An 18229-nucleotide genomic window follows, 5' to 3' on the forward strand; every position below is an offset into this window, starting at 1 on the left:
ATTTCAAGTCGGGAAAGTCCTTAAAGGTGTCAAGCAAATATTAACCAGAAGAGTGTTGTCAATTTGTTGTATCTAACCACTTCATGGTAACTTGACTTGGCGTAGTTGTGTGTGTGATGTAGTGCTCTGATGTGAATTAGCATGAGCTATTGAGTCTGAGGTATTGACTGTAACTTTTGACTAAATTTGACCCATAAACATATGTCACTACCATTTCATTATCATGTATGATAACCCGTAGAATAAGATCATTGCAGACAATAGCTGCCTTGCTATAACAAGGAAGGGAAATGTTAGGATTGTTAAGTAGCACTTACTTGTGGACGTTGTGGGCGTTGTAGTGTGCACAGTAGGTGTAGCTGAAAAGAAAAAACATAATTTGTATAACAATTAAAGAGAATAATGTCAGAAAAACAGAAAACAAATGCATTTTACAGTTGAATGTTTTGGAATTGTAAGATTGTAAAACTAAGAATACACTCAATTTGTTGTAGTAGCTGTTAAATCAGAATAGACCATTTTAACAGTAATTGTCAGAAAAATGTTACCTAAATCTTTTTTGTAAATACTTTTTGTGCTTGTCATAAGTTCATTACTGTCTCAGTCTTACTTGTTGGTGATGTAGTTGTTGTCATAGAACACACTGTCACGTCTGAAAGCAAAGAGAGAGAGAGTTGCTGCTGAATAGATACAAATATAGAGGATAGAGACTGACACGTTGAAGGTAATACCAGTGTACTTATAAGTTACACACTTTAATTGCTTGACTATAACTTGCGATATCTTTCCGGATATTACATTTGTAAAAGTGGAGTCATTTTTCATACCTTCTGTATTTAGGTCACAGCTTCACACAAACTCTCTGCTAGATCGTTCTCACTGCTAAGGCAGACCATCCAGCACTTTTCCATCGGACTGTTTTCCCTTTGCCTCTGCCCCGGATGACCCTGCCTGTTTGGACTTCTACACTTGCCTCTGCCCCGGATGACACTGCCTGTTTGGACTTCTACACCTTGCCTCTGCCCCGGTACGACCATACCTGTTTGGACTTCTACACCTTGCCTCTGCCCCGGTACGACCATACCTGTTTGGACTTCTACACCTTGCCTCTTCCCCGGTACGACCATACCTGTTTGGACTTCTACACCTTGCCTCTGCCCCGGTACGACCATACCTGTTTGGACTTCTACACTTGCCTCTTCCCCGGTACGACCATACCTGTTTGGACTTCTACACCTTGCCTCTGCCCCATCGTATTGTGTCAGGGTACTTTCCACCACCTGTTAAACTAGGAGGGTATTCCTGACGTCTCTCTCTCTAGCAACACTTTACTGCTCTTCCTTGGCTTAGCTCCCTCTTCACCACAACAGTCCGGTACCACTCGCGTAACAATACTGAAGCTTCCCAAACCACCTGGACATATGCTCTATTTTACCCAACTTCCACGTGGCACTGAAGATGCATGTCAAACAAGACATTCCAAGCCTTCAGTATCTTAGGTCAAATCTTTTGGGAAGGAGTGGAGGGTGGACGCTATGCTTCTGCGATGATTCAGCTTTGGGATCATGTTATCAGCTGTATGAGCGCTGTGCAGTGTGCTACCTACTGCTACTGGAATTGTTTTAACTATAGCCATTTTAATTTCCATCCAAAAGCAAGAGTTGAAAAAGGGTTTCTCCAATGAGGCACACCATATTCTGGCTTGAAAGCAAAAACAACTACAGACCAACTTACTAAACTGATCAGGAGGCTGGCAGTATTGTCCATCAGGAGGAATGGTATTGATGCATCCACATGTGTCCTCAGTGATGTTGTCACAGGATATGTACATCACACACTGGTCACATGGCCAACGATACTGGTCCTCACATCTGCACTGGTAACCACCGCTTCTCGGTGAGCAAACTGGAGACAATCATATACATTGTGTAAGGCATGTGGAACACGTTTCAAAGACATACATGTTTATATAAATAGAGTTTTAAAAACCTGTATTACATTTGTAGTTATAGTAAACAAAGTTCAGTGTTTGGTGTTAACTTAAAGATCTTTGATGTCACCTTCACAAGAGCATCTGATGCTGCTGAACTCTCTGAACAGCTATGTTTGTTCATTGTCACCTGAGTTCATGGATTGGTACGACCTGACTGCAAAGTCAGGTGGTAAAGTGGTAAAGACACAATATCAGTCTCAGTAGGGTTGGTAAACTTTAAAGAGATCTCTTTCTTTTTTTTGTTACCGCTACTTAAAAGATCTTTTTAAAAATGTTGGCAGTCAGATTCCTCATTTGATGATGCCCTTGAGTTTCGTGATTAGCTGTTGGTGTATTTTGAAGTTAGGACTCACTTTGTCAAATCAATTCCACACTAAAATGAATCAACCCACTGTGAATGAATTAAAAATATGTTTATAACCATATCAGAGACCTTGAGAAATGATACATGCCAAATTAATAAATAGGGATAATTGAAAAAATAAAATATTTTTTTTTTTTAAAGTTATTTGCTCTGAGATTGGACCTTCGAAAAAAAGTTGGAATCCACCAACACATTCAATGTGTAAAATATGTTACATATATCACACGGTGGAAACAATTTGTATCCTGAATAACTTAAAGGTGCAGTGTGCATTATGTAGAATTACATGTTACACACTGGCCCATTTGAAGTGCGTTAAACTTACCTGTAGTTATATTTAAGTCAGAGACTTGAACATTGTCAATTATGTTGATTGGGTAATGGATGTTCCTCAGTAGTTCTATGACAACAACATCTGTGGTATTCAGCTCAATAGAAATCATGTATTCATAGACGACTGTAGGAGCTGCAGAGACCAACCCAAAAAAACATTTCATTATTATATTTAACTGAAAAGTGGAATCCTTGAAGTGAAAATACATTAAAGAAAGTATTTCAACAAATTTCATCCAGGAATGAGTAATCCTATCGGTTATTTCCAAATACTTACTGGTAGAAGTTGTTGGAGGTGTAACAGTTGTCGTTGATTCTGCAAAACAATAGACATGGTATAACAATGTACTAATACTGACGATACAAATAATTCAAGTCTGGATTTGTTATTTCTATGCTTAAACAATTATTTTTCCAACACTTACTCGTTGTAGTAGTTGTAGATATTGTGGTTACTGCTGTTGTGGAATCTTAAAAGATGATTTTATAAGCATGTATATTTAACTGAAAAGTAGATTCCTTGAAGTGAAAATACTTTACAGAAAGTATTTCAACAAATGTCAACCAGGAATTAGTTATCCTATCAGTTATGTCCAAATACCTACTTGTAGTATTAGTTGTTGGCGATGGTGTAAGAGTTGTCGTTGAATCTGCCAAACAAAAGACATGGTATAACAATATATTAATACTGACAATAATAATAGATATTGTGTTTCCTGCTGTTTTTCCTGATGATTTTTTAAAGCGAGTATATGTAACTGAAAAGTGGAATCCTTGAAGTAAAAATATATTACAGAAAGTATTTCAACAACCAGGGATAAACATTTCTCAATACCCACTGGTAAAGATAGCTGTTGGTTGAGATGTCTCTGTTCAGAGACATTGCATAATAGTGTAACAGTATTAGTCAACAGTATTCTAGCACAAATCAGTTTATATTTATATTGCACTTTAAGTAATGCATAGTTTAAATACCAAATACCATGGTATAACTACCACGTTGTGAGCATGAAGAACACATTGTTGTTGGTGTTGTGGAAACCCTTGTAGTGTTAACATCTGGGCCCTATTTCTCGTACCTGGCTAACGTGTTTAGCTGGATAGTTTTCCAGATGAGATTACACAAGTCAGGGTTTTCGGTTCCTTGAAGCAAGTTTGTCAAAATCACCATAGCAACACATACATTTTTTTTTAGCCTGCTCCAGCACAGGCTCATTCAGTCTAGCTGGATAATCTGGCCACGCCCCCTGAAGAAAATGGCCGCTCCCTTCCTCATTGAAGAAGTGATATTAGTTATATTAATGTTTCATAGTGAGAGAGTTCTTATGACGTGATGACGACTTCCTGTACGAGCGCCTTCCATTCTGCCCTCAAGGAATCAATTATTACAGACCTTCTGGAGCCTACATTGAACACCACACATTGACTGTCTCACAGACTGTATGCAGAGCCTTGTGGTATAGTGTGGTATATTGTTGTACATTGAGGTACATTGTTGTACATTGTGGTACATCGTGGTACATTGTTTTACAGTGTAGTACATTGTGGTACAGTATGGTACATTGTGGTACATTGTTGTATATTTTGGTACAGTGTGGAACATTTTTGTACAATTTGGTACAGTGTGGTACATTGGTGTACATTGTTCTACAGTGTTGTACATTGTGGTACATTGTTGTACATTGTGGTACATTGTTCCACAGTGTTGTACATTGTGGTACATTGTTGTACATTGTGATACATTGTTCCACAGTGTTGTACAGTGTGGTACATTGTTGTACATTGTGGTACATTGTTGTACATTTTGGTACAGTGTGGTACATTGTTGTACATTGTGGTACATTGTTCTACAGTGTTGTATATTGTGGTACATTGTTGTACATTGTGGTACATTGTTCTACAGTGTTGTACAGTGTGGTACATTGTGGTAGATTGTGGTACATTGTTCAACAGTGTTTTACAGTGTGGTATAGTGTTGTACAGTGTGGTACATTGTGGTACATTGTTGTACATTGTGGTACATTGTGGTACATTGTTGTACAGTGTGGTACATTGTTGTACATTGTGGTACATTGTTCCACAGTGTTGTACAGTGTGGTACATTGTTGTACATTGTGGTACATTGTTCCACAGTGTTGTACAGTGTGGTATAGTGTTGTACATTGTGGTACATTGTTGTACATTGTGATACATTGTTCCACAGTGTTGTACAGTGTGGTACATTGTTGTATATTGTGGTACATTGTTCCACAGTGTGGTACATTGTTCCACAGTGTGGTACATTGTTGTACATTGTGGTACATTGTTCCACAGTGTTGTACATTGTGGTACATTGTTGTACATTGTGGTACATTGTTCCACAGTGTTGTACAGTGTGGTATATTGTTCTACATTATGGTAAATTTTTCCACAGTGTGTACATTGTGGTACATTGTTGTACAGTGTGGTACATTGTTGTACATTGTGGTACATTGTTCCACAGTGTTTTACAGTGTGGTACATTGTTGTACATTGTGGTACATTGTTCCACAGTGTTGTACAGTGTGGTACATTGTTGTACATTGTGGTACATTGTTCCACAGTGTGGTATAGTGTTGTACATTGTGGTACATTGTTGTACATTGTGATACATTGTTCCACAGTGTTGTACAGTGTGGTACATTGTTGTACATTGTGGTACATTGTTGTACATTTTGGTACAGTGTGGTACATTGTTGTACATTGTGGTACATTGTTCTACAGTGTTGTACATTGTGGTACATTGTTGTACATTGTGGTACATTGTTCTACAGTGTTGTACAGTGTGGTACATTGTGGTAGATTGTGGTACATTGTTCAACAGTGTTTTACAGTGTGGTATAGTGTTGTACAGTGTGGTACATTGTGGTACATTGTTGTACATTGTGGTACATTGTGGTACATTGTTGTACAGTGTGGTACATTGTTGTACATTGTGGTACATTGTTCCACAGTGTTGTACAGTGTGGTACATTGTTGTACATTGTGGTACATTGTTCCACAGTGTTGTACAGTGTGGTATAGTGTTGTACATTGTGGTACATTGTTGTACATTGTGATACATTGTTCCACAGTGTTGTACAGTGTGGTACATTGTTGTATATTGTGGTACATTGTTCCACAGTGTGGTACATTGTTGTACAGTGTGGTACATTGTTGTACATTCTGGTACATTGTTCGACAGTGTTGTACAGTGTGGTATAGTGTTGTACATTGTGGTACATTGTTGTACATTGTGATACATTGTTCCACAGTGTTGTACAGTGTGGTACATTGTTGTACATTGTGGTACATTGTTCCACAGTGTGGTACATTGTTGTACATTGTGGTACATTGTTCCACAGTGTTGTACATTGTGGTACATTGTTGTACATTGTGGTACATTGTTCCACAGTGTTGTACAGTGTGGTATATTGTTCTACATTATGGTAATTTTTTCCACAGTGTGTACATTGTGGTACATTGTTGTACAGTGTGGTACATTGTTGTACATTGTGGTACATTGTTCCACAGTGTTTTACAGTGTGGTACATTGTTGTACATTGTGGTACATTGTTCCACAGTGTTGTACAGTGTGGTACATTGTTGTACATTGTGGTACATTGTTCCACAGTGTGGTATAGTGTTGTACATTGTGGTACATTGTTGTACATTGTGATACATTGTTCCACAGTGTTGTACAGTGTGGTACATTGTTGTACATTGTGGTACATTGTTCCACAGTGTGGTACATTGTTGTACAGTGTGGTACATTGTTGTACATTGTGGTACATTGTTGTACATTGTGGTACATTGTTCTACAGTGTTGTACATTGTGGTACATTGTTGTACATTGTGGTACATTGTTCCACAGTGTTGTACAGTGTGGTACATTGTTGTACATTGTGGTACATTGTTCCACAGTGTTATACATTGTGGTACATTGTGGTACATTGTTCTACAGTGTTGTACATTGTGGTACATTGTTGTACATTGTGGTACATTGTTCCACAGTGTTGTACAGTGTGGTACATTGTTGTACATTGTGGTACATTGTTCCACAGTGTTGTACATTGTGGTACATTGTTGTACATTGTGGTACATTGTTCCACAGTGTTGTACAGTGTGGTATATTGTTCTACATTATGGTAAATTTTTCTACAGTGTCGGCGATGCAGAACATCGTGGTTTTGGTGAAACTCATGGATGTGTTCATTACGTTCCCTGGCCATGTCCGAGTAAATACAATAAAAGTTCTATATGGTCATCTTCACATACATGAATACACACATATATTATCTAAGAGTTGAGATAGTTCTTTTAGATCTCATTGGATGATGCATGCCATTACGCCGACTGCCAGCTTGCACATTTAAAGAATGAGGCACTTAAAATGAGCCGATACATTTTCCCAACACTGATGCTGCATTGCGAGTAGATTCTATGTAAGTCAATGCACAGACGAATGGATGTGAGTTGTGAATAAAGAGGATTTTCATCCATTTATCTAGACGTAGTCGGTGAAAATCACCGAGCTGTGTGAGTCTACGGGTGATGTTATGTATAAATATATATATATGATATTAATGTTATGAACCCAAACACGAGGGCATTAGATGTTCCGACATTTGTGGGATTTCCACAACAAGTATAAAGCAGAAATAGTGGTTATTTGTTCCATGGTGAATGGCGGAAGTTATAAATGTTTCCATGGAGATAAGCCACGCCCCCTCTCAAGCGTGAGTGAAGTGAATGATTAGATTTTGCCATGATTATGGTCTGGAATTCCTCATATACGTTAATGATCATCTCCTGCTCCTCAGTGGAGAAAAAGAGACTCTTTCTTTGAGTTTATTTGCCTAGAAAATTCAAATTAACAAGATTGTTTGAGTGCGGATCAGCCTTTGAGAAACCGGGATAGCCTGATGTCAATCATCTTGTTAATTTTAGCTGGCTAATAGGACATTTGATCGACTTAGTTGAGCCACGTACGAGAAATAGGGCCCTTATGTACCAATTGTTGTTGAATCTGAAACATCAATAACATTTTGTATGTCTAAAGAAAACATATTTCAAGTCGGGAAAGTCCTTAAAGGTGTCAAGCAAATATTAACCAGAAGAGTGTTGTCAATTTGTTGTATCTAACCACTTCATGGTAACTTGACTTGGCGTAGTTGTGTGTGTGATGTAGTGCTCTGATGTGAATTAGCATGAGCTATTGAGTCTGAGGTATTGACTGTAACTTTTGACTAAATTTGACCCATAAACATATGTCACTACCATTTCATTATCATGTATGATAACCCGTAGAATAAGATCATTGCAGACAATAGCTGCCTTGCTATAACAAGGAAGGGAAATGTTAGGATTGTTAAGTAGCACTTACTTGTGGACGTTGTGGGCGTTGTAGTGTGCACAGTAGGTGTAGCTGAAAAGAAAAAACATAATTTGTATAACAATTAAAGAGAATAATGTCAGAAAAACAGAAAACAAATGCATTTTACAGTTGAATGTTTTGGAATTGTAAGATTGTAAAACTAAGAATACACTCAATTTGTTGTAGTAGCTGTTAAATCAGAATAGACCATTTTAACAGTAATTGTCAGAAAAATGTTACCTAAATCTTTTTTGTAAATACTTTTTGTGCTTGTCATAAGTTCATTACTGTCTCAGTCTTACTTGTTGGTGATGTAGTTGTTGTCATAGAACACACTGTCACGTCTGAAAGCAAAGAGAGAGAGAGTTGCTGCTGAATAGATACAAATATAGAGGATAGAGACTGACACGTTGAAGGTAATACCAGTGTACTTATAAGTTACACACTTTAATTGCTTGACTATAACTTGCGATATCTTTCCGGATATTACATTTGTAAAAGTGGAGTCATTTTTCATACCTTCTGTATTTAGGTCACAGCTTCACACAAACTCTCTGCTAGATCGTTCTCACTGCTAAGGCAGACCATCCAGCACTTTTCCATCGGACTGTTTTCCCTTTGCCTCTGCCCCGGATGACACTGCCTGTTTGGACTTCTACACTTGCCTCTGCCCCGGATGACCCTGCCTGTTTGGACTTCTACAACTTGCCTCTGCCCCGGTACGACCATACCTGTTTGGACTTCTACACCTTGCCTCTTCCCCGGTACGACCATACCTGTATACCTGTTTGGACTTCTACACCTTGCCTCTGCCCCGGTACGACCATACCTGTTTGGACTTCTACACTTGCCTCTTCCCCGGTACGACCATACCTGTTTGGACTTCTACACCTTGCCTCTGCCCCATCGTTTTGTGTCAGGGTACTTTCCACCACCTGTTAAACTAGGAGGGTATTCCTGACGTCTCTCTCTCTAGCAACACTTTACTGCTCTTCCTTGGCTCAGCTCCCTCTTCACCACAACAGTCCGGTACCACTCGCGTAACAATACTGAAGCTTCCCAAACCACCTGGACATATGCTCTATTTTACCCAACTTCCACGTGGCACTGAAGATGCATGTCAAACAAGACATTCCAAGCCTTCAGTATCTTAGGTCAAATCTTTTGGGAAGGAGTGGAGGGTGGACGCTATGCTTCTGCGATGATTCAGCTTTGGGATCATGTTATCAGCTGTATGAGCGCTGTGCAGTGTGCTACCTACTGCTACTGGAATTGTTTTAACTATAGCCATTTTAATTTCCATCCAAAAGCAAGAGTTGAAAAAGGGTTTCTCCAATGAGGCACACCATATTCTGGCTTGAAAGCAAAAACAACTACAGACCAACTTACTAAACTGATCAGGAGGCTGGCAGTATTGTCCATCAGGAGGAATGGTATTGATGCATCCACATGTGTCCTCAGTGATGTTGTCACAGGATATGTACATCACACACTGGTCACATGGCCAACGATACTGGTCCTCACATCTGCACTGGTAACCACCGCTTCTCGGTGAGCAAACTGGAGACAATCATATACATTGTGTAAGGCATGTGGAACACGTATTAAAGACATACATGTTTATATAAATAGAGTTTTAAAAACCTGTATTATATTTGCAGTTATAGTAAACAAAGTTCAGTGTTTGGTGTTAACTTAAAGATCTTTGATGTCACCTTCACAAGAGCATCTGATGCTGCTGAACTCTGAATTAAATTAAAGGTTAGGTGTGTAGGATTTGGTGCCATCTAGGGCTGAGGTACCAGAATGCAACCAACTGAAACTTCTGTGTGTGTGTGCCAAGTGTGTAGTAGAACTATGAAAACATGAATGGCTAATGTTTGGTTTGTATTTCCTGTGCTCATTCTAATGTGATAAACAGAAGACTTCTTATTTTCCAGTGATTTACATTAAAGAAAACACAAGTATTATTTTATGTTCCATTTTGGCCAATAGCTCTACTCACTGAACCTCTAAAATGCATTATTCTCACCTGTAGATATATTTAAGTCAGAGACTTGAACATTGTCAATTATGTTGATTGGGTAATGGATGTTCCTCAGTAGTTCTATGACAGCAACATCTGTGGTGTTCAGCTCAATAGAAATCACGTACTCATCGACGACTGGAGGAGCTGTAGAGACAGAGGCACTGTGTTTCATTTATTCTGATCTGTGCTGGGATTAATAGGATTACTGTGGTCTTTACAGTCTTACTTGTTGGTGATGGAGAGGTTGTTGAAACATTACAGATGGGGAAGTCTGTCAGGGATAATAAAGAGAAAGGTTTTTGCCACGGTTTTACTATGGGCAATAAAAACGTGTTTTCTCCTCATGCACTCAAAAGAAACGGCTAAAATACAAATTTCACTGAATTAACTTACACACTAAATCAAAGAAAAGTGAAAAGGTAAAAAAATATTATGATTTTTGACTGAGATCAGAGTGTGATCGTAGTACTCACTTTGATGATGTACTGACTGGCAGTACTGTCCATCTTTGGGAACAGCTGTAATGCACCCACATGTGCTGGTTGTATTACTATCACATTTCCCATAGGTGGCACACTTGTCACATGGCCAAAGGTGGTCATCCTCACATAGGCATTGAATCCCAGTGTCATCTTGGCTGCAAACTAAAAAAAACAAAAAACACCATAGTTTCTCTTATGAAAAGGTAAAACAGTTTAAGATAGACCAATTCTAGCATCTCTGTGTTCTGACCTGTGGTGATATTAGCCTCTGAGATGTTTAATTGGGTGCTGATTTGGATAGGGAAAGGTGTATTGTTCAGGGTGTTCCTCAGTTTATCTGCGTCCGTGGTTTTCACCTCGATGAAGATCTGGTATTCATAAAGAATCGGAAGTACTGTTGGAAAAGAGAATGTAATTCGAAGCTATTTTCTTTGTCCTTATCTTTGTTCCGAATCGAGGTCATGCGATGACACCCGAGCTGAAAGCCCTGAACCATCCTCATCTTTTTGCATAAGCTGTTTTGAATGCTCAAAAATTAACAGCCACACTCATATTTGTGGTAAGATTCCTCCATGTGCGCAGTCTTATATAAGATGAGGCCAACTTCAGCAAAGAGAAAATGTTAAAATGACATGTGGCCTCAGATTAGTATTAGAAGGTAAACACGATTAAAAAACAATACTTAAAGATGCTGTTTTTTCCATATAGAACAATAACATCTAGATGCAGCTGGAATGAAAAAGAACACGTTTAATAAGAAGCCTTACATGAAGCACAAAGTAACCTTTCCAATCACCTGTCTGTGGCTGGCAGTACTCCCCATTGGTGGGAATACTGCTGATGCAACGGCATGTGTCCCCAAGGTCACAAGATCCGTACGTGCTACAGCTTGTATCGGACCAAGCATACTGCTCCTCACACCTGCACTGGAAGTTGGTACCATTCGGGGAACACACTAAACAAAAACAAACAACACACTCACTCGGGTAAGAATAAAAGCGAGAGGTGAGTATAAGTGTTAAAATACATGCAGCAGTTTCATACGTTTACCCCTCGGTTGAACTACGAGGAACCAGTTTTACCATCAATCATTCATAGGCCGTCTATGTTTGGTCCCTGCGGACTGCAGGATTTGATATTGCTGAACTTTAACTTGTGTGTGTGTGTGCACAGGCCTTGATAGTTCCCCGTTTAGTTTTTTGTTGTTGACATATACCCCGTTTCCAGCAAAATTAGCGCTTATGTACAGGTTTATTTTTTTTATGCGGGAAAAACACGCCAAAACAAGGCGATAAGACTCCTTGTCCACGTCAAGAATGGGCCAGAAAACAAACCATAGAACGCAGCGTCGATACAGTACGATGCCCTTCCAGCTAAACTGCATTCTCAATCACATTTATGAGGAAAAGTACACAAATGACTTGTTTATGTTCAAGCAACCAACGTACTTGGTTAGATTTAGTAAAACATCATGCATCGAATGTGTTGTGACTCTCTTATGTTGTTCATTCTGGTCACATCTATTACTCCTCTGTTGCTCTCCCGAAGGTTTCTTCCCTTTTTATCCCCCTTAAAGGTTTTTTTGGGGGAGTTTTTCCTGAACCGATGTGCAGTCCCAGGATAGAGGATGTCGTATGTGTACGGATTGTAAAATGGGTATTTTTTTATTGTGGGCTATACTAAATGAATTGAATTGAATTGTTAAGTTACGTTTTTTTTTACGTGGTTTAACATTAACTTTTGATTTCACACGGTGTTGGTATTTAGTTCTTTTCCAGTTCAGAAATATTTGACCAGTGCTAAAGTGAACTCCATGCCTCTCGCTGCTTTGGAAAAGGGGAAAGTCACAGTTTGTAACAAGGAAGGAGCGTATTAAATATAATGTGTTAACCAAGTCAACAGTTTAATGGTGATGGGGGGCAGAGGGCAGGTGCATGACTTCAGCTCTCCCAGATATCTGGAGTTAATAGGTGAGAGAATACATTGAGCATTAATGCAGAGGACAGCTAGGTGGCATGCCTGAAAGAAACTGTAATATTATCTCGAATATGAGAAATGTCTTCGTGACAGAAAATAGCGATACACACAGGAATCCATCCGGAGTGCATTGAATGGATGTAATCCCTCGGTCAAGGTGCAATGCACACTTTGCTACACATGCCATGGGTGTTTCCGACCGGAGGAAGCTCCATTGTCACCTGTGGTGATGTCGATGTGTGTGACGTTGACAGTGGGACCCAAGGCCACGGTGAAGGTGCCGCTGTCCAGGAGGCGTTTAAGGTATTCCAGCGTCTCAATGCCGGTAACATTCAGCTCCACGTCCACGTAGAACTCAATTGGAGCCGGCGTCACTGTAGGAAAAACACCTTCAAATGGACCTTCAAATATCACAGTGTAAGACCCGAGGGCTCATGTGCAATAAAGTTTTATTCATCAGTGCAACTTTCAAAAGCAAATATCCATCTGGCATTCATTAAATCAACAGAGAGGGACATGTTCAGTGAATAGATTCCACTGGCATAGGAATGCTGTCCAAAAATGCTGCCTGCTCACCCGACAGGAACCTGGCTGTAGTTCAATGGGGGCGGAGCCAGTGAGGAGTCATGTCTGTTTCCCGACAGTAGTTAAGCAGTTGGGTCAGAGTACTATAAACCTCCAGATTAACATATATACAGGTATGTTGTATCTTTTTCATGAATTCACTTATCTTTTTTTGACATGCTGTGAGTGTCTAAATGGTCTTTTTTTGAACCTGCAGTACAAAAACATTACCATGTTCAGCAGAAACAAGCCATAGGCAGATTACTAAAACATTAGCTCCATATCAACTTTGTCAACATTAGAGTTGTATTCAGGAATCTTCTCATCTAACGATGAGTTATAAAACAAGAGTCCTTCCCAATATTCACATCATATTCAATCATATACATGAATGGCACTCACCATCCCTTTTCTCCCTAAGTACAAAGTGTTCTTCTTCAGAGGGCATCTGAGAAAACAGAGCACACGTTCAGAGAGTTGCTTTGTATTATTAATCCAAACCTCTGATCCCATATTTTTCGTTCAGCAGTGGACCTACCAGAGAGACGTAACCTGAGAACTTCCCTGTTTCCAAAACAATAGTTGCCAGGAGAAGGGCAATGACGATCACGCCATTCTTAGGTATTGCCATTCCTTCCAAAAAAGAGTGGGAAGGACAAAAAGAACGACACGTTACATCATGATTCCATTCAGCTCATTGTCTCACAGCCTAATGTTTGTATTGCTCAACAGTCACAGAGTTATGCATCTTCATGCCACCAAACAAATAAAAATCAAGGAAATTATTAATCCCTTGAGGGTTTAAAGGTGAGATTGAGAGCAGGTCAGCTGTCCTCGCTGTCTGTCGTTCCTTCTGTTAATATATTTCCATAGTACTGTTTTTAAAGGTTCCCCTCCTGACAATATTGGTGTTGTTATTTCTTTGCTGCAATGCCATCGTGGGCAGGTACTTAAAACCGTTGCAGCATCACTTACGGTAATCCCAGTCATGCACAATTAACTGCGTGGGTGTTGTCATTTGTTGCTTTGTTGCATTGGTGATTTGAACACAATGCACAGTGCATGCACATTAGGTGTGCTGTGGTTGGGTTCTTACAGCACGTCCTGTGAGGCCCGATGGCCCGGGTGTTGGCCAGGAAAGACATGAGCTCAACCCCTATATCCTTATACCTGACCGGCTGTCAGGGAGCGTGTGTTGGAAAACCCATGAGCACAACATGTAAAAGTAATGTCAGTAACACTTCCTGGGATGCCCATGTCTATAAGGCATTATACAAATACTTTAAATGCTTTTTAATCTGCTTATAGTCCTGTAGTATTGTAGTAATACAGTGTAGTAGGGTTACTACAACAATAATCTTAACTTATTAAAAATCATTTTCCAATGACTGATAAGATCAAGTATAAAAATACTTCATAACTGATGCTGACTCAGTGACACAAGTGTGTTGTGTGTGTGTTCTGCAAGGATCATATAGTATATCATAGTTCCCATCATTGTAATGCATAACAATCTATTTTATGGTTCATTATAATCATCTCATAATGCATGGATAATGTGATTATAAGTCACCATAAGTGCTCATTGATTACTTTCAGTAAAGTGAATCTGAGACTTAATGATTTCATCATTAAATCATTAAAGTGGCTTTATGTTTCTTGGTTTTTGGTCAAAACCAAAAAGCGGTGACGCCTGAACCTGCTTGTGTTGCCAAGGGCGACACACATATCAGATGTATTTTTGATATTAAGAGAATAAACACAAACCTTGCATTATTTATTGTCCACCTCAAGTTGACCTTAGCTGCACTGGGCAGAAACGCGTCCACAGATCTAGTGTGGCTGGATGGCACATCACCGGAAGATTTATCATTTTTAGGATGCCAGAAGGGTGATCTGTTCAGTATTGGATGTGATTGAGACATGCGGATATTTAGATGAAATAATAATAAAAATTGAATTGTGTGTGTGTATTTTCAATGACACACGCACATTTAAAGTGGCAATAGACTTCTTCTGTTTGTATTAACTTATCATTATGAAGTTAATGTTCATTGGACAATGTAATGCTGTGCAATAATGACACCAATGGCTTTTAGATTGGTTCCCTGTAAACCAAACCAAAATATTTGTTTTCCCCAGAAGCTATCATAGCCATCCCCAGTTAGAGTAACAGTGGTCAGTCTTTGTTACCATCTCCAATGGTGACGGGTGGAACAACCGGAGGGACTGTGGAAAACACAATGCAGTGTGTCCTGTGCAACTCTTTCCTAAAGAAATGTGCTAGCACTAGCTCCAAAAGTATACAACATGTTGCCAGATGATTATCAAACGCTCATTTGCACGTTGGTGTTGTTATCATGCATTCATTTGGATAAAGCTGAGTGGTTATGTCGGTTTGCACCGAGGGAGGGAGAGGCGCACGGGGCCTCCGTTCTTCTGGTTCTGTTGCTGCTCCGTTCCTCCTGATCTAGTTCACTCCGTTCTTCTGGTTCTGTTGCTGCTCCGTTCCTCCTGATCTAGTTCACTCCGTTCGTCTGGTTCTGTTGCTGCTCCATTCCTCCTGATCTAGTTCACTCCGTTCTTCTGGTTCTGTTGCTGCTCCGTTCCTCCTGATCTAGTTCACTCCGTTCTTCTGGTTCTGTTGCTGCTCCGTTCCTCCTGATCTAGTTCACTCCGTTCTTCTGGTTCTGTTGCTGCTCCGTTCCTCCTGATCTAGTTCACTCCGTTCGTCTGGTTCTGTTGCTGCTCCATTCCTCCTGATCTAGTTCACTCCGTTCATCTGGTTCTGTTGCTGCTCCGTTCCTCCTGATCTAGTTCACTCCGTTCGTCTGGTTCTGTTGCTGCTCCGTTCCTCCTGATCAGGTTCCTCCTGATCTAGTTCACTCCGTTCGTCTGGTTCTGTTGCTGCTCCGTTCCTCCTGATCAGGTTCCTCCTGATCTGCATTTGGGTCCCATTCTTTGTTACTACCTCCATCCTGACAGAGCAAACCGGCCGTGGGGCAGGACACAAACACTGGGAAGGTGCAGGTGATTAAGGACAGGGCAGACATTCGCAAGGGCAGGAAGTGAAGAGCACACGACAGATAGGGAACCTAAAGACCTTGACACAATGTAGGCCTACACATCGCAGTGTATTTTTTGTCTCCTCCTCATAAGAGTTTGATATTGTTAGAACAGGTAAAAAAGGAATAGTGTCAAGAATTGTTCTATAATTTCATAAATAAAACAAACTATGGTTTTTGTATACATACTATGACTATATATCCAACTTTATAAGCTGTGATATCATACAGCACCAGACACATTTGGCTCTTTGGATAGTAAAGGTTGCCGACCCCTGGTCTAGACAATTAATTAAGGTCTTTTGCCACTTTAATGTGCGTGTTTGGCCCAAGTGATGCTGAATGATGACACAAAGACACGGTGTGTTGACAGAAGTGACAGTGACATGTCATTATGAGCACGAGGGAACATTGGTTGGCTCTCAGGTGACAACAGCTCCTTTCTTTAAAAGTACTGCACAAGGGAGCTGTTGTCCCATGTTTAGTCTGTGAATTAAGGGTCTCTCCAAAAGACATTCACCAATCTGATCAGAACAAAACCAAATGCAGTAAAAGATAGTTTTATGATGGAAGTTGGCCCTCGACTGAAAAGGCAGGTGCTTAGCACGTCTGGCTGCCAGTGTTTTCAGCTTGCAACAAGTCCAGAATCACTCCCTCACTCACTACTCACTTTATGATAGACGCTGAATAGTTCACTCAATAGAGAGCAGAACATTCAGATTACTCACCCTTCTTATTGTCATTTTTTAGTGATGTGTAGCAAGTATTGGTGACTTCAACTTTACATTTCCACTCGAGAACTCTGATCCCTGAGTACGGAAATGGTCTTTAAAGACTAGGGTATACAATGGGCAGCTGGCCAATGTATGGAGAGTTTAGCTTGGCGCCGACCCAGCCGGACCCCTTTTGGACTAATATATATAAAGTCACACACATTCACACTGGGAGCAAAGGACACAAGGAACTAAAGCAGGAAGAACAATCTCAATTCTGGATGCCAAGTAGCTCTGCCAATGTTATAGTAGGCCAGACAGCGAGACTCTCCAGAGAGCTTGCACCTCCAGCCAAACCTCCACGAAGCCAAACCAAAGATGCTCCAGTTAATCCCACTCCACAGCATGATGAGCTACTCTTCACGGCACGGTATCAAGGTTCTGATGAGATTGTGTTTCCATGGCTGGAAACACAATCTCATCGCCCCTCATCCTACATGCATCTGTCTAATCTAATCTGACTCATCTGTGTGACAAAATTAACTCATTGTCGTTATAGTCATAGTCTCGTCATTTTACTACACTGTTTTTGTAATAATCACACTTTCAGTGAGAATAAAAGACTCAGCCAAGTACTGAAAATACTTATATGTATATGCCATCAAAATGGCACCTTTATTTCTGCTAAATTAATAATTGGTCAAAACTATGAAAATAACTGCACAGCTAAAAATCTAAAATAATAACCCTCCAAAATGTCACATATCAAAGTACATTCCAGCTTTCAGAAACATATGTTGATAGCAACACTAAACAAACAATACTGAATAACCTTCCAAAAATACTGTGCAGCATGGGAAACTGTTTCACTATAAACAGTCACTTAACACACACTCATTTTCAAAGCTACGGTTGGTTGAAAAAAGCCTCTTCAATAAAGTTGTTTACAGACATGTAAATATCGCTCCTTACCATCCTCTCTTGTGCTTGTATGTATGTATCCACTCCTGCGTTCAGGCAACACACGTTAGTACAGAGACCAGCAGTGGAATGTGGAGGCTGTCAGCAGGCAGGAGGAACTATGGGAAACATGATGCGCAGCTCACTTCCTGAAATATAGGAGGGGACACTTCGTAGCTCAACAGGTTTAATTATTCCCGTCTTGACTGATTTCATCAGCTATTCCGTATGTCTACCTTTCTGTATGTGTGATGAAAAAGAAGATAGATAAGTTATGATAATGGTTCATCAAAGAAAACCTTTTTCTTCTCACCTAAACAGGTCTTGAGAGAATATTCTTAAAGTGGCATGAGCAGGAAGTTGAACAGATAGTTG

The 18229-nt window shown here is 40.0% G+C and overlaps 1 protein-coding gene across 5 annotated transcripts in view; it reads right to left on the reverse strand.

Moving 5' to 3' along the window:
- Positions 1-17953, reverse strand: part of LOC117727652 (adhesion G protein-coupled receptor F5-like) — a 30689-nt gene extending 12736 nt beyond the window's left edge. For 4 of the 5 annotated variants that reach the window (XM_034528061.1, XM_034528065.1, XM_034528064.1 and 1 more), the window contains exons 1-20: positions 17867-17953; positions 14884-15012; positions 13655-13749; positions 13519-13564; positions 12774-12926; positions 11372-11530; positions 10826-10969; positions 10567-10737; positions 10320-10364; positions 10097-10237; positions 9454-9624; positions 8367-8408; positions 8074-8115; positions 3296-3340; positions 3116-3160; positions 2968-3006; positions 2683-2823; positions 1735-1905; positions 611-652; positions 318-359 (exon numbers count right to left, since the gene is read on the reverse strand). In XM_034528061.1, coding sequence (XP_034383952.1) covers positions 318-359; positions 611-652; positions 1735-1905; positions 2683-2823; positions 2968-3006; positions 3116-3160; positions 3296-3340; positions 8074-8115; positions 8367-8408; positions 9454-9624; positions 10097-10237; positions 10320-10364; positions 10567-10737; positions 10826-10969; positions 11372-11530; positions 12774-12926; positions 13519-13564; positions 13655-13749; positions 14884-14890 — 1741 coding nt within the window. In that variant the 5' untranslated portion in view covers positions 14891-15012; positions 17867-17953. Of the gene's footprint in view, positions 1-317; positions 360-610; positions 653-1734; positions 1906-2682; positions 2824-2967; positions 3007-3115; positions 3161-3295; positions 3341-8073; positions 8116-8366; positions 8409-9453; positions 9625-10096; positions 10238-10319; positions 10365-10566; positions 10738-10825; positions 10970-11371; positions 11531-12773; positions 12927-13518; positions 13565-13654; positions 13750-14883; positions 15013-17866 lie in introns of those variants that run through there. The other variant, XM_034528063.1, reaches the window with a different exon arrangement.
- Positions 17954-18229: the final 276 nt, after the last annotated feature.

The sequence above is a fragment of the Cyclopterus lumpus genome, chromosome 24 (assembly GCF_009769545.1).
Source record: "Cyclopterus lumpus isolate fCycLum1 chromosome 24, fCycLum1.pri, whole genome shotgun sequence".
NCBI classification, from domain to species: domain Eukaryota; kingdom Metazoa; phylum Chordata; class Actinopteri; order Perciformes; family Cyclopteridae; genus Cyclopterus; species Cyclopterus lumpus.